Here is a 16707-nt window from a genome sequence, read left to right as displayed (position 1 = left end):
AATGGAGACATCAGGGAGCCAAGACCTGGGTGTGAATGGGGGAACTAAATTATTTGATGCTCTACATGTTACTAGGTTTTTCACCCCTGAGTGAAAAATGCCTGGGAATGAGCCCTGGAGCTAAGGTTAAGTAATGCAGACTAGATTGCATCCATGAACATCCCCTAGAACAGCTCTGGAGATGTCTGCATCAGAGCCAATTCTCCAGCTAAGCAGGCAGTCAGGCCTTTGGAAGTCAAACACAGCCCTGGGGTTTTTTTTGTTTTAATTGTTTCAGAAGGGGAGCCCTGTCTTAAGAAGCCAGACAGCTGAGTTTTAGATGACTGAAGTCAGCAGAGGTGAATCTTGCTCCCCAATGAGTATGCTGGGGTTAACGTCTCTGTGAAAATACACCAACACTGGAAGTCCCCACACTGGAGTTGAGCACAAACCACACACCAAAAGGAAAGGCAAGGAAAGGCTCATGGGAAGTGAAACCACTGATGCCTTACCTAGATTTTGTAGTTCTTATTTTATCTTTTCTGGATGTTCAAACAAATAAGAAGTTCTGGTAAGGTACAGAGGCCATTCCCAGCAAGGGCAGTGGGTTGATTTTTAAACCAGTGTTCAGATGATCTTTCCTCACACAGGCAAAAGGAAGTTGTCAAATAAAGATAAAATACAGGAGACAAAACTTGCTCATCCAGACACTCTTTCGTCTGGAAATGTTCCATGCACGATATGAAGAAAGATTTGATCTACTGAGCTAGATTTAACAGAAGAGATTGAAAAGCCAATGGATTTGGGTTGTTCTTATTGGAGGATAGGATCATATTTCTACATGTCTTAGAGTGTTAATTACGTCGGAAAAGAGAATACTTTCTGCTGTCTACCCAAGAAGAACGTTTTAGACAAACATTAATTGTAAGAGATTTTTGAGTGTAGGTTGCTTTTCCAGTAGATTCTCTGGTTTATTGCAAAGAGACAGTTCACACAGTGTTTGAAAGCTACTGATTTCCTACTTGCTTTTTGGTTTCTGGAATGCATAGGAAATATTTCATACAAAAAAAAAAAAAAAAAGGTTGTTTGAGGAAACTCTACCTGCAGCAGTAAATCTTTTAATAGCCTTCAAGGACTTCTGAGAACCTGGGAAGTATTTCCAGATTATCTGGGAAGAAAAATGCAGTCTTAACAAACTCTGTGAAGGGCAACTTTTAAAACAATTGAATTAATAAAAACACCTCATTTTGAGAATTTTAACTGTCGCTTGATTTTTTCCAAGGCATTTTAATTATTTTATTGAAAATTAATTTGCATTTATAAACTCTGTTTTTAAAACCTGGAGGAAATAACATTGAATTTAGAAACTGTTGCAAGGTGAGGTTTTAGTTGAATTTGAGGAGATTTGAAATCCGCCTTTCTTGAACAAATTCATTTTTCTCTGATTGAGAAATTCATCAAAACTGATCATTTCCAGCAACGCTTTTAGCTTCTGCTGAGTCTTCCCTGGTGAAGAGCTGCTTGATCAAAAGTTCTGTCGAAGTTCAAAGATTTTGCTGCTCCTGGATTAATTATTCCTTCTCCACTGGGTAGTCCATGGGCTATGATGACCTGATGCTTGCAAGTGTTGCCATAGCAAATATGACCAGAAGCCTTGTACTAAGGGGGGACAATTTCAGTTGTATAGGTTTGTGTTAACTTTTAGGGTAGCTTTGGGAAATGCGCACGCTTTCATTTAAGGAGGAATGAGCAGGTCTTAGTTTTCAGAGAAGATAATTAATGAAGTATTCTCTTGACTTCTTTGTTGAAAAATATGCGTCTGGGAATTAGGACTGGCAACATATACAGCCTGCTGATGCCATTATTATATTGCTTGAAAAAATATAATTACACTTTAAAGGCAGTTCTAAAGAGAAGTCTCCACTCTTTTGACCGAATGCTGTTTCTCGTCTCCCTCTGCACCTTCCCACGTAGTAACACCAGTGTCCCCTGGATGGAGACTGGGTGTTGTACCTCAGCCAGACCAGGCTCTGGCACATCTTTGTGTGGTGATTTAAGATGTCAGTGCCCAAAACAGTGGCAGCAGAAGAGGCCAGCACCTGTGTGTCCCTGCTTAAGTCAGGGTATCTGTCATTGCTCAAGCCCCCTCAGCACACGCTGAGATGCTGGGCTATGCCTGGTCATCATGCTGGGCTCCTGCAGGCCGCTCTTTTTGGTGAAAGAGAGCCAGACCCTGGAAAGTTGTCAGATAAAACAAGTCAAAGGAGAAACTTCTTGCTGCAGCCAGATGGTCTCAAGCAGTTGCAGAAGGGCCACTGAGTATCTCCAGTGACTCCCATCAGTGGCACCCCTGGTTATCAGCAACCCAAGTGTCATGACATTTCCTTTTTACTCAACCACGATCTAAGTGTGGCTGTCCTCTTTGATCCTGGGGCTGGCACAATATCCAGCTGCAAGATTTTAAATAACAAGTCTCATCAAGATTCTCTGATCTGAGCTTGTATTTCGGTGTGTGCTAAAGCCTGCACTAGGGTGGTGCTGTCTGTTTGTAACACTAAACCTGTTAACAAGCACTCAGAAGGGGCAGGAGGAGCAGAGGTCAGCTGTTATCAGCAGCCACATCCCTCAGATCCTTTTCCTTGTTTGGGATTAGCATAGTCTGTTATGGTTTTGATCCTCCAGAATTCTCTTGTTTCCAGTTAATCAGGGAGTCCCTCCAGGGATGGGTAATCGTGCTGATGCATCCATGTGACTGAAGCAGATAAAAGCCAAGTGAGTCTGTGGTGTCCTTATTGGTGTTTTAAATTCAGATTTAAATGCAAAATAATCTCATGAAAATTGTTGATAGTCTCTTGACATTTTTTTTGTGCATTATCACTACTGATGAGGCCAAAGGTAACCAGTGAGCATCCTTCCCACGTGAGGCAGAAGATGACTAAAATCTAACTAAACTCTGATCTCTGTTGCTCACTGTGCAATGCAGCTGAGTGCTGTCTCTCATGAGCCACACAAGGATGCAATTAGTGTAACAGCTCTTTATTATGAATGTGGCAGAACAGAATTAGAACTCAATTTACAAGTCCCCCTTTCAAACCCATTCAGCTGTTAAGGTTGCATCATCTCTCAGTTTTCCAAGGCATATAATTGATAAATGATTTCTCTCTGCACACCTCAACTCCTCATCTTTATTCATGAACCAATTAATCTCTGTAGGACACTGTGATCATTTACATACATGGCCAATGTCACCGACCTCTATTATTTCATTCAGGAAACAATTTTGCAGCCCATGAAACCACCAGGAGGGGAAAATCTGGACTATACCTAAATTTCTGTGGTTCTGGCATTTCTCCCTCACATCATTCTCAAATATAAAAATCAGATGCTGCCTGTACTAGAAAATGATGGATTAACCTGGGAGGAAACAGACCTAAGCAGTAAGTTTCAGTCACGGCTGATAGGTATGAGCAGAGGCTGAAAATACATGTTTCCTTGGCCTTTTTGAGGACTCAGTTGTGCTAACCTATTTTATTTTTTTTGAATTTTACTCTCTTTGCTAGTCAGCTCTGCTGGGTTAGCAGAGAGAAAGATGCTGTAGTGTATGCACAGTTTGGGGTAAGTGGGGAGGTGTCTGTACTGTTAAAACACTTTCTTCATGAGCTCTGTTTCCTGAAGGTCTATTATAAACTACCACCCAAACAACACATTGTCAAGTGACTCATGTTTTCTTCTTGCCAGTACACGCTGACTTATTTGCCAGTGTCTTAACAAGGAGCACTTGCAAGGCAAATTTAATTAAACAAAGGATATCAAAGAGAGTCCCAGGAGCACTCCAAGCAGACCTACTGAGCACTTGAGGAAGGGGTCCAAGTGCCACCTACAGAGAGCACTCTTTGGCCAAGTTGCATGTGAATGGATGCACACCTGTGCCCCTCTCTGTGTACAAAGGTTAAGTGTGCGCATATCCAGAATGCAATTAGCCCTGGAGTAGTGATGTGTTCTGCCTGTCTCTGACTGGATCAACAGAATTTTCTTTCTTCTTTGCACTCCTTGCACTTGCTCACATTTCTTGCATGGCATTTGGCAGAGTTTAGAAGAGTGGACCCTTCCTTTGGGCTTTTGGAGAATGCTGGGACCTGTTTGAAAGATGCCAGGGCCTGTTTGAGGATGCTGCTGAAGAGAAACTCCATAGAGCAAAGTTCCTGCCCTCTTTCATTCACCCCTCTCAGCTGGTGTGGTCCCCACCACCATCAGTCTGTGCAAGCAGATCCACACTGCAGAGACACCCGTCACCGTTCTAGAATCTGGCTCCAACTGCAAATTTGGGAAGTTTCTACAAATTTGGAAACTTTCTAGAGGCGTTTGAATGTTACGCAAGGTCTGATCACTACATGGACAGCATCACCCCAGGTAGGTCTGAGAAGCATTATGGGACACTGAGGCCACATTTCCCTGATGCCAATTGTGATTTGACAGTGCAGCAAGCAGTGGATGTAGGACCGGTGGGCAGGGCTTGCATCCCTCCTCAGGAATCTCTGTTTCCCCTGCTGTGGCTGACTGAGCCTTTCACTGGCATGTTACTTAACCACAGGATGGTTCCGCTGACACCCGAGCAAACAGAGGCCTTGAAGAGAAGGCATGGCAAGGCTGATGCTCCTAAGGCTTGTCCACCACCTCTCAGACATGCAGGGTGTTCTGCTCCAGGGCTGCAAAATCAAGGCAGGGCACACTGCTGAGGGTCTGGTCAGAGTATCTCCCGACCTCAGTGACAAATGGACACGTGCTCTGCGGTGTTCAGCTTGCTTAACTGCAGCGAAGAACGAGGACAACCTCACAGGCTGCCAGAGGTGCCTGGCAATGGGACATTGCTTTTCTGCCTGTGTGAATTGAAGTGGCACCACTCGTGAATCACCTGCTAGGAGATTTCCCCAGTGGATGCGTGGGGCTCCTCTCTGTGCTTTATGCATTTACAGATATTCCTTGCTCTATTTCCTTAGATCCCTAACAAATGCACTAAATGAGTGCCTGTCCTGAGGGAGTGCAGTGTGTCTAGGCATGATTGGTTATGTAGCCTTCTGCTCTTTTCACAAATTTCAGACATAGTATTACCCGTGACCACAAGGCCTGGGTGAGTTCTGGCCTATTTCAGCTTTGGACAATTTACCATGGATCTGGAATAGTAATAGTAGTTTGCACTCTGGAAACAAATTAGGTTTCCCATAAAGCACAGATGCCTTTGAAAAGTTATCAGGGCACAAAAAGTTGATAAGGTGCAATGAAAAGCATTGCTTTATAAATATAGTCATTTTACTTAGTGAGAACTAAGATCAGAGCTGTGTACTTTCAGAGCAACAAAGGAATTGTCAGGGGAATGACACAGTTTTCCTGATGGCAGAAGAGAACTGCCACTGAGCACTGATTGACAATTATAAAAAAAAATGAGAGTATTATAATGTGAGCTTGGCCCTAATTTAGAGTTTTGTGACATAAAGCTGTACAAAGTCCACAGATGCCACCTTACCAGCACACGGTGCTCCCCTGATTTTTGTCCTCCTTAATGAACTGCTTCTTAGGTTTGTGGATAAGTTTTAGCTCCAAAGTGGCTCACCACACAGCAGGCAATGAGAGTTAGGCATTCAGTGGTGCTACTCTCTGCTAATTGCCTTGTCTGCTTGCCTGAAAAGTACTAGGCTTAAGTGGCTGAGCAGCCTGAAGGAAAATGCTCCCAAATTCTTGATGAGTATATTCTTCATATGGTGGAGGAGGCTACCAGAAGTGGGAGAAGGTAGAGAGCTGACTCTGATCAACTCAGCATATGGGTTTGCAAGATCAGAGGCACCAGGATCCATTTCTCCATCAAGCTGAAAGCAGCAGCAGCTAGTACTTGCTGTAGGACCAGTGCTGCTCATGTGCTTTTTGCAGCCAGCTGACAGAGGAGGGGTCCTATTTTCCAAGCAGAAGTCAGATCAAAGCTGCTGCTCATTTAGGCAGCAGTGGACACCAAGACCTGAAGTTTTTGATTAAGCCTCAGAACAGAATTAAGCTGCATTTAGAAGGACGAGTGATGTCAGGTTGGGGTTTTGGTTCAGTTCCAGTTCTGGAGGAAATAGAAACAACCTTATCTGTACCAGAGCACAGCAGCCAGTCATACTGCTTGCTGTCCCCTTTCTAAGGCTAGAACAGATGATTTCTAGCTAGGATAGGTGATTTACAAGAAGGTGTAAAATCCTCATCATACACCTAATTATTCTTTACTACACTGTGGGGGGATATTTCCTTCTGAGTCCATCTGGTGATCAGACTGTACCCTGAGGCATGTGGATTGATTGCCCTCATGGTTTCTTCTCCTGGTTAGTCTAAATGCTGATGCTTTATTTTTATTCGTATGAATGTCTAAGCCTTTTTGAAGCATTGAAAATTATGATTAATTGTGCAATGAAAATCAATAATGGAAGTGCTTACAAAGCCAGCTTGATTTGGGAGTGAATCCCAAAGACAGCTGCTTTCTCGAAGAGTGATGGAAAAAGTTCGAGGAAAGCAACAGCAAAAAAATTCCAGATCCTGGTGGGGTTTTTTTAGTGATGTTTGTCATTGGCTTAACCCCTTCAGCACCTGCTGAGAGCTTTAATACATGCTGCTATTACCATTCATGAAAGCAAAACCTCAAGTCCATCAAATAAGTAAGAATACTCTGTTAAACAGAAATGCACTGAAAAGTGAAAATATTTATTATACTCCTGTACCAGAATGCAGCTATTCCCACGCCTTCGGGGCCATGACAGATCCGTTTTTCAAGTGAGATTCCAGGAATAGGGCCGAAGATCTGGTAGGTATTTCCTACAGTATCCCTGCCAACAGCACTCACTCCCTTTTGCGCACTGGCGGGTGCTGGCGCTGTGCTGAGGGTTCAGTATCCATTTTTTTCTCCGTTTCTCAGAGGACCGCACTGCTGGCGCTCAGGCCCGCCAGTCTCTAGAGCTCCGGGTGCAGTGAGTGCCATCTCGTGGTTAGCTCTCCCTGCTGCAGAGCTGCGGGCTGGCACTCAGCGGTGGTGTTCCCGAAAGCAGCCTGCGGGCAGAGGACTGGCAATAGGCAGGGCTGCGTGCCAGGGTGCCCGGCTCCGGCGCTGGGATGCTGAGGAGGAGGAAAAGCAGCCCCTTCCACAAAACATGATTCAAATAACACCGCACATCACCTGGCTCCTCTCCAGAGCCTGAGGGAGAGGCAGCTTTCAGTCTCCAGGGCCCCTGAAGCCCTACGTCTTGCCCAGTGGAAATGCTTGATGTATGGAAGCCTCCTCTCTCTGCCGATCTCAGCAGACTGCTTAAAAATCCTACCCCTGCGCAAAAAGCTGAGTTGCTAAGAGCTGGTGAATGGAAAACGTCTGAAAATCCCTCCTACTCTCTGGGGATGGCAAATGCCTGCATTCATTTGGGATCAAGGGAAAAGCCATCCTTCTCACCCTGGTTCTGCTGCCATTTCCAATCTGTCGTCTACTTCATCCTTCATGATTGCCAGAGTCTGGGCGAGACCACCTCCCTGAAACAAGGAACCTGAAGCAGGGCTGTCTTCAGGCAGGATTACCCAGTCCTTTCAGGTCTACACCATTTATCCAACAAAAAATGGCCCCTTCATTCTGCAAACACACACACGCGTGCAAAACACACAATACATGGTCATCCCACCTGAGAGACGTGCTGCAGTCACAGTTTCCTCTCTCTGGTTTACCTCTGAAGGATTCCCAAGTAAATCACAAGGGGAGAGCAGCTGCCTTTTCAGTGCCACCCCTCTTCTCTGGCAACAGCAGGTCCTACGCCTAAAAAGAGAAGGAGTGGTATAGGGGCCATGGTCTCGTAACTCCCCCTTCCTGGGCAATAAGCTGGGGTGACATCTCCACCGTGTAACACTTGGGATGTTCTCCTCCTCTGCCAGCACTGGGAAATACTGGGACCAGACAGAATGGGTCTTAGGATGCCCATAAGGTTCATAAGAGGAACAGGGCAATCAGATCTGATCAGAAACAGGATCTGGCCATTACTACAGAAACAAAGCAGCATATTTGCATTGCAGAATGCTTAAAGAAGCAAAGTTTATGAGTACCTGGGCAAAGGAAGAGGATGCTGAGCATTGCACCAAACGGGGAAGTCATACTGCAAGTCCTATCTTTGACAGTGTCTCAGAGTAGCATTTTCAGAAATGGTGTAGGAAATAATTCTTTCCATTCTCTGCAATCTGTGGTTTCAATAACAATACAGAAGACACATTCTCAGTGAGCCCACATATTATTTTTACATCTGTCCCCATTTCAGCTCTACGACACACACCGACTAGCACATTCACTACTAAGAGAAAGGACTACACATTTGGCTTTATAGAACATTTTATTTGGAGACTTTTCACGTCACTGAATATTGGTTCTTTATTAAGGCAATTCTGAAGGGCTGGAGGAAAGGGAGGGGGAGAGGGAGAGAACTGAGACTGTGTCAGTGGGATTGCATTAAGGCAAAATTTCCTCCTTCTGCATTTCACCACAGTAAAATCCACATAAAGGCCAGTAAATGTCTCGTGCCAAGGAAGAGATTCAGTGCAAATATATCCCACTGACTACCCATAGACAGGGCTAGGTCCTCAACAGAGGCAAACTGACAGCGCCTTGTTAGCTGCAAAGTAAAGCTGATTTAGCTCTGTTGAGGATCCCAGCCTGGGCTCAGGGAAGCATTTTAGTATGTGTTTCTTATGCAAGCACAGGTATAAATGCTCTCCTGAATCAGAGCCACAGACCCTTGAGTGCAAGTCTGCGAAGTTACCAGAGTTTAATTTTTATCGTCTACATAAATATGTCATTCTGCATCCCTTTGGTTCACTTCTTATTTTATTGCTACTAACTGAGTACATTCCCTTTGTTTCTTTAACATGGTTTTCATTTCTATCATGCTTTGCAATCTTTTTTAAGTGTATTACGATGTAAAAATGAATTATCCTTTGGAGAATGTCTGTAGCAAAGGCTCCAGAGTTTGGGTGTTCTTGGAGGACCAGGCTGCTGTGTGTTTTTCAGTGAGCAGTAATGTACTCTGTGAGCAATGCCATGGATGGCAGAGGCATAACTTGCAGGGGAAAGTGCTGCTCAGTTTACGTACCAGCAACACATCGCAGACACTAAACACTTCTTTCTTTCTGCAAGAATTTCCTCAGAGGATCCTACCATTTCAAAAATATACTCACTACTACTTGCATTGGCTTGGGGAAACCTGTTTTGTTATCCCAGGTGCAAACTGAAGGTAAGTATGGCAGAAATGCTGCAAAAAGCATGATGACATTTTCAGCAGAAGCAGAGTATAACATTTCATAGTCCTAAAAGCTGTCTGTCACTGGATGACCTCTCACAGAAAACCCTGGTATCCATTAATGAAAGGATATGCTTAGGCCTCAGTGTCGAAAACTTATTTAGGAATATGAAATGGTTATACCTAGCAAAGTGGAAAATAAAGCAAAGAAATCAAGCACATATTACTGTTCAAAACAAAGTATTTCCAGGATACACGTGAATACACGACTTCTGTATGATCTGGAACCATGTATAATATTCATGCCTTAAAAGCATGAGCACCCTGCATTATTTCTTAGATACAGAGAAGAGCATCCAGTTTGAAGGAATCTAAAGGGTGAATAACAGGCATCAGTGCAAGTCTTTTGTGCTTTAAACCTTCTTCATGCCTTTTCCCATAAGGCAAGCAAACACTGTCATGACCATTTTGGGTTTTACTTCAACCAGATCTTCTGGGAGGGCATAGACTCTTGCTCCAATTTTTCTTGCCATAGAGATGGCATATCTGCATTGCAGGGTGGAAAAAAAAAAGGAAAAAATAAAGACAGAAATTAGTGCAGTAGCATTAATTTTCCCCCTGTTAAGTGTTTTACATGATCAATACTAGAGTGGGTTTCACTGATTCACCTAAGTGAAACTTTTCTATAGGAATGTATGAGACAGGTTCATAAAGAACTCCATTTCTAATAAAAGGCAGAGTGCATTCCCTGATGGTTAGAGCACTGATTACCTGCAGGATGGGAGACTGCAGGTCAGATCTTGGTATGAAACATTTAATCTTCCATCCCCTGAAAGATTATCCTCACAACCAGACATTCTGGTCTTTCTCCCCCTCAATCTCTGAGACTCAGACTTTGCACATAAACAAACTTGCAAGGATGGAAGCAGAAGGCTGATGTCAGTGGAGATCAGTGCTGTTGGAAATCAACATTTGGGGACTTTTTTCAGTCATACCCAGAAAGGGCAAGTTGACATTCCCATCTCCCTGCTCAGAGCCACTGGCTGCTCTCCAGTGGGTTTGTCTCTGCTCTCTTATTTTTTCATTAAAAAAGCTAGAACATCCCAGGTTCTTCCCACTTCAGAGCACATACATTTGTGAAATTTTTCCCAAAATGCAGGGAAACATTGGGAACATAGGGGAATGGGAGTAGGGAAGGAGGAAAAGAACAGCAGAGGAATGAAGAAATAAAGTACAGAGAAAAGCACACATAGGATTGCAAGAAAAGAAAGAGAACAGATGGTAGGAAATGGAAGGGAAAAAGAACAGTGGGAAAAGTTTTTAGAAAAAGAATGGCAGCTCTGATTGCTTTACAGTCATCCTTTTCTCCTTTGTAGTTACTGCATAGAAAAGGAGAAGTTAAACTGATGATCAGACCAGGAGGTGATCTGTGTAACTCTGAAAAGAGAGGGAGATGCCCCCAGAATGGACTCTCTGCTAGGAAATCGTTTGCATTCAGGGAAAAAAAAATCAATATCCACATCTACAGAACCAGATTTTCAGGCAGGAATCCTGTCCTCCCCTTTCTCTCTTAAATATGCCCTTGTTCCACCCGTAGGTGACTAAAGAGCTATCATGACCTCTAATCCCTGTTTTCCATGGCTAACTTTGTTGGCATTGTTCCCTGATCTCTAAAAGAATTTTAAATTTAATATGAGAAAATAGGAGCTTGTGAAGCCAAGTGATTTTAATCCTTTCAAGGGATTTATAAAGCAGGAACTACAACATTACACACTCCATTTCCACTGATAAGTCTTTTTGCTACCTAACTCCCAGCTTTCATGCTTCTAACTCTGGTGGTATTTCTCACTTGAGGTTGATGAGATGAGAATGACAGCAGAGCAGTTCTCAAAGGCAGAGTTAGGCAAGCCTGAGCAGGTAACTCATGCTAAGTGCCACTTGGCAGAAACATACTTAGCATTATTTAGTTTCTCCTCATCATTCAGGTCCTCTGTTTTCAAGAGGTCGTACTTGATTGATCCTGCTTGAATGGCATCAATGAGATCCAGGACTGGCATGCTGGTGCTGATTTTGCTATCCTGCATAGAGGGAAAATAAAATTTAATGCAAGAACAGAATGACAGAACTCCCAAAAAGCCAGAGTCTAGACTCAAGAGCAATGGACAGTTCAGTCAGATACCATTTAGAACTTCACAAAGGGCTGCTCAGAATAATTTTTTATCTATGGCAGACCAGGAACTCTTTCAAGGATTATTTTTTACCCAAGGGATGAAACATCATAGAATCGTTTAGGTGGCAAAAGATTTTTATTATCAAGTCCACCCTTAATCTAGCACTTCCCAGTCCACCACTAAGTCATGTTCCTAAGCACCACATCTACACATTTTTTAAATCCTCCAGTGATGGTGACCCACTTCACTGGGCAGCCTGTTCCAGGGTGACAACCCTTCAAGGGAAGAGATTTCCCCTAATATCCAATCTAAACCTCCCGTGGCCATTTCTAAACTCAAGACCATTTCCTCCTATCCTGTCACTTGTTACCTGGGAGAAGACACTGATCCCCACTTGGCTACAACCTTCCTTTCAGGCAGTTGTAGAGAGTGACAAGGTCTTCCTTGAGTCTCATTTTCTCCAGGATAAACACCTCCAGCTCCCTCAGCCACTCCTCACAGGATTTATGCTCCAGACCCTTTCCCACCTTTGTTGCCCCTTAGACACACTCCAGCATCTCAGTGCTGGAGTCTTTCTTGCAGTGAGGGGCCCAGAACTGGACACGGGATTGATTCAAGGTGTGGCTGAGTACAGGGGCACAATCACGGCCCTGCTCCTGCTGGCCACTCTATTGCTGATACAGGCCAGGATGCCATTGGCCTTCTCGGCCACCTGGGCACACTCTGGCTCACGTTCAGCTGCTGTTGACCAGCACCCCCAGGTCCTCTTCTGCTGGGTCACTTTGCAGCCACTCTTCCCCCAGCCTGTAGCGCTGCAGGGGTTGTTGTGACCCAAGTGCAGGACCCAGCACTTGGTCTTGTTGAACCTCCCACAACTGGCCTTGGTCCATCTATCCAGCCTGTCCAAATCCCTCTGCAGAGCCTTCCTGCCTTCCAGCAGATCAACATTCCCACTCAACTTGGTGTCCTCTGCAAACTGGGGGTGCACTTGATCCACTTGTCCAGACCAGCAATAAAGATGTTAAATGGCCCCAACAATGAGCCCTGGGGACACCACTGGTGACCAGCCACCAGCTGGATGTAACTCTCTGGGCCTTGCCATCCAGTTTTTACCCAGCAAACAGTGCACCTGTCCAAGCCATAAGCAGCCAGTTTCTCCAGGAGAATGTTGTGGTAAACAGTGTCAAAGCCTTTACTAAAAGCCAGGTAGACAACATCCACAGCCTTTCCCTCACCCATTAAGCAAGTCACCTTTTCATAGAATACAGTGTCATTAAAGCAAAAGATGGGGGGCAGGGCTAGTGCATTTGCTTCATGTGGGGAGATGACACTGATAGACATCTACTGATGGGAGGTGTGAGGAGGACCAGCTGTGTGATTCCTGAACTCATTACACAAAGTTTGATGGATCTGTTCTCGCCTGGTGCAAACTGCTGATTTATATCCACTGAGTTCCCTAGCTTGGGAAGTGTCATAGATACATTAGTGGAATTGGAAGCTCTCTAGAACTCGTCCATCTCTGTGTTTGTATGGTACCTTGCAAAATAGGGCAAGGTACCCCTGAATGGTACTACCAGGTTATAAATGTATTGCTATTGTTCCTTTTAATACTGTCATTTGTAATTGCTATTGATTCATAACCAATAGCACAGCAGTTCTTCCTTAATTCCAGTCATCATTCCTGTCTCCATACTTTGATTTCCCATGCCAAACTGGAATTCAAGATGTTTCCTGTTGTTTTCATATCATATTTCTATTACTTTTTCACAATAAAGTCCCTGGAATAAAACCTGTGCATTTAAACAAGCTTTTAAAAGGGAATGAAAAGTAATCCATCTATGTAGTGAGTTGTATCATAATGTAGAGTGTGTGTGTATATATGCATACACACATCTACATAACATCTATATAACATACACACAAAGACACCAAATAAGAGATTCCTAAGCAGAGACTTCTGAAAAAACCTGTACCTTGAAACTGGAGATGGTTGAATCCTTCCCAGCCGCAGTCAGTGTTTCATTGACCCAGCTGACAATGATTTCATCATTGACCTTCTCTCCACCACCAATGTCTTCAAGGATATTCAGGGTGTACCTTATGAGGGAAGCCAGGATACTTGCTCAAAGTCTGCTGTAACCTCAGAATTGTCCTGTATGTGCACAGCTTGACTGAGATCATCCCAATGATTCCTCTGCCTCACACATGCTCACAGTGCATTTGATTTATATTATAACAGAGTAATTAATCTAATTCATTTAATTCATACCCAATTCCTTAATCACTGTTTTGGGAGTGTTAAAAATTTTGGTTACTTAAAATTCCTGGAAGGTCCCTCTTAATGTATCTCATTGTAAATGAGTCATTCTCATAGTGCTTAAAAAATAATCACTGACTTTAGAGATAGAAAGGAATCCTTCTGCTCACCTAAGACTGATCTTCTGCATAAAAACAAGCCCGGAATATTTTGCTTAGATGTCAGCATACACCTTGGAAAGATATCCCAAACTGATGGTAAGTAATCACCTCATCCCTATTTTAACTACCTTACTGATAAACCTATACCTGTGTCTATAGTCTGAATTTAGTCTGTATTCAGTTCCTAACTACTGTGTCTCTTTACTCTCAGTTATGGTGCTCTTAAACACAGAAACATGCACACACGGAGAACTAACATTAAAATGGGGAGAGGTACTGAGTTGTGCCCACTTCAGGGAGCAGCTGACAAAACTTCCACATCAATTCCTTGTTTCTGGGACACTGTCCCTATTCCCTGATACAGACACCTTTTAACTTCTTTTCCTCCCTTCCATGCAATAAACATTTATTCTTGCTATACAGATAGTGACAATAATAATCTTCTGTGTGAGCTGACTGTAACGGCCTTGCCCACAAGATGTGCTCTGGTCACATCCTTAACTAGGAGTGAGCGAAAGGTCACTCTGCCTCGGCATTTAAGTGCAAACAGAGGAGTGAGAAGGCTGTAGGCTGTACAGCCTTCTCAGTGACAGCATCAGGAAACTATTGCAATGCAAACTGAGCATAGCAAAATGCTCTGAAGCTCGTGGCTGGCTGACCTACCTTCTCATCAGCTGCCAGATTAAGGCCAGAGTGAGCGTACGGTTTCCTTCATTCAGATCTTGCCCAGCAATGCCAACAAGGGAAAATTTGGCTTGATTCTTTCCCAGCTCCACTGCATAGTTGCAGTTTTCAAGCTGTTAATGGCAAGGTCAATTGGTGTGGTTCCAAAATATAAGGAAAAAAAGAAAGACGACAAGACACTGTTACTTTAAATTCTTTGGATCACTCAGCCAGATCCTCCTGGGCAAACAGGAACTTTGGGGCTCTGTGATAATACAGCTGATTGACTACCAGCAGGCAGATCCATCCCAAAAATACCATGGTAAACAGTTAACATAGAAGAAAATGCTATACTTCATTATCAGGGCCTGAAAAGCAGATTACCCCGGAAAATAAAATACATGGCTCAGGGGTACCTCCAGCATCATGGCATTGCACTGAGACAAAGGATTAGTGTCCCAGCCAATATTTTAGATTGGTTGATTGCTCTGGTCTAGTTGGATGCAATTACTCATCCAGATAGCTGGGAGAAAGCTTTGTATTTAGCAGCAACTGTGTGATCGGTTCTTGATGCATCTGATCAAGAATGCTTATCATCACTGTCTTCATTTGATGTGGAGGGCAGTGATCCAGACAGCTGCAATTAAGCTGGTGCCATGCATCTCACGGTCCAGATGCATTATAATCAGTGCCTAAAGCAGTAGCAAAAGGGATCTGCAAATACAGTTTTTAGATCCTGATGCAAGAGTTGTCAAGTCTTTTTACTTGACAAATGTTTTTCACCTGTCAAGAGAGCAAGTGAGTCTAATGTATATTTCTTTTTCAGGATGAAAAATTATCCACTGACTAAGCAAAAAAATCATTTAAGGTGCTGTTCTTGGGACTAGAGAGCAATATGAGTACCCACATTGCTGTTTGAAATGATACAGGCATTCACTGAGGATAAGGCATCACTGCTGGAGCTATTCCAGCTTTTTGTACCTTCTTCATGTTGCCACCCAGTTTAGGATACGGTGGTTTGTTCACCCTGTTCCAGTCTACTGGCACTTTGATCTTTTCATAGAGTTGGAAGATAACCAAGGCATCTGACAGGTCACTGAAAACAATAAAAAAGATATAGCGTTGTCCAAAGAACAGAGGAAAGAGATACAACTCAACTGTTAGCAGAGGTAAACTTAGTTTCTTGGGAAACACAAAGCAGCATATATTGTTATAGGGCCCAAAAGTTTTTATGTTCTTGCAAGCAACTTGCTGGCTCTATTTGTCATCTGAAAGAAGTGTAATACCTCATCTTACCTATACAAATGATTTACACGTGGATTAACGCCAAGGGAGTTCATCCAGTTCCTGAATGTCCTTTCTTCCCTTGTCTCACCTAAAACAACAGACACATCAATCAAAGGTCTGCAGAACACAACACTTCAGTAATGTGTTTTGAGAAGAAACCCTAACTCTCAATTTACAGCACACTGAACCATGAACAGAAGGAGACATGGGTTGACATGGGAAATAAGAAAGTAATGGTGCACCATGCGATATTTGCATTTTCCTGACCTTCAATGGAGCTCCAGTCGATGTCCTGGTTCTCTGGCTTATGCAGGGCAGGGTATTTGTTGAACAAGTTGGCGATGAAGGCCAGATTGAGCTTGGGGTTGCCCCGGACGACGTCGGTGGCGGTGACGAACTGGCGGCAGCCGAGGCGCTCAGCCTGCTGCAGCATGCACTCGGCTCGCTGCACGTCATCCTTCTCCTGCCCGGCACAGAACGGGACATCAGCCCCACCCCGCCCTGGCACTGCACCCACACCCACTTGGGGTCTCCATGTGGGGATCTAGCTGCTAAAGCAGCTCCTTGATGGATTTATAGGTATTCCCTTTCCCACTTTTACTAATGGCAAGTTAGTAAAAACGGGCTTTGCCTACGATTCAACCATCCCACCATATTGCTTTTACAGCCATATTCCATATAAAATGTGATGGTTTGATGAAATTCACAGATAAATGTATTTAAATACACTTGTTGCATGCTAGTACTTTATCAGCGTGATTAAATGGTTGCTGAAGTTTCAGAGTTAATATCTAACAAAAATCCAAACCCAAAATTTAATTCTTTGAAAGCTTTGATTTCTGAAATTCAAGCTCATGTTGCAATACGAGAAAGAATTTGCTGGTTCTGACATCCCAGTGCAGCCC

General features: G+C 43.6%; 1 protein-coding gene across 3 annotated transcripts in view; it reads right to left on the bottom strand.

The window, feature by feature from the left end:
* Positions 1-8341: 8341 nt before the first annotated feature.
* Positions 8342-16707, bottom strand: part of LCP1 (lymphocyte cytosolic protein 1) — a 51831-nt gene continuing 43465 nt past the window's right edge. For all 3 annotated transcript variants that reach the window (XM_048295297.1, XM_048295296.1, XM_048295298.1), the window contains 7 exons: positions 16070-16265; positions 15812-15890; positions 15497-15611; positions 14516-14649; positions 13408-13531; positions 11217-11341; positions 8342-9809 (listed from right to left, as the gene is read on the bottom strand). In XM_048295297.1, the coding sequence (XP_048151254.1) occupies positions 9677-9809; positions 11217-11341; positions 13408-13531; positions 14516-14649; positions 15497-15611; positions 15812-15890; positions 16070-16265 (906 nt within the window). In that variant the 3' untranslated portion in view covers positions 8342-9676. The remainder of the gene's footprint in view (positions 9810-11216; positions 11342-13407; positions 13532-14515; positions 14650-15496; positions 15612-15811; positions 15891-16069; positions 16266-16707) is intronic.

The sequence above is a fragment of the Corvus hawaiiensis genome, chromosome 2 (genome assembly GCF_020740725.1).
Source record: "Corvus hawaiiensis isolate bCorHaw1 chromosome 2, bCorHaw1.pri.cur, whole genome shotgun sequence".
NCBI lineage: Eukaryota > Metazoa > Chordata > Aves > Passeriformes > Corvidae > Corvus > Corvus hawaiiensis.
This window is presented reverse-complemented; position numbering and strand designations above follow the sequence as displayed.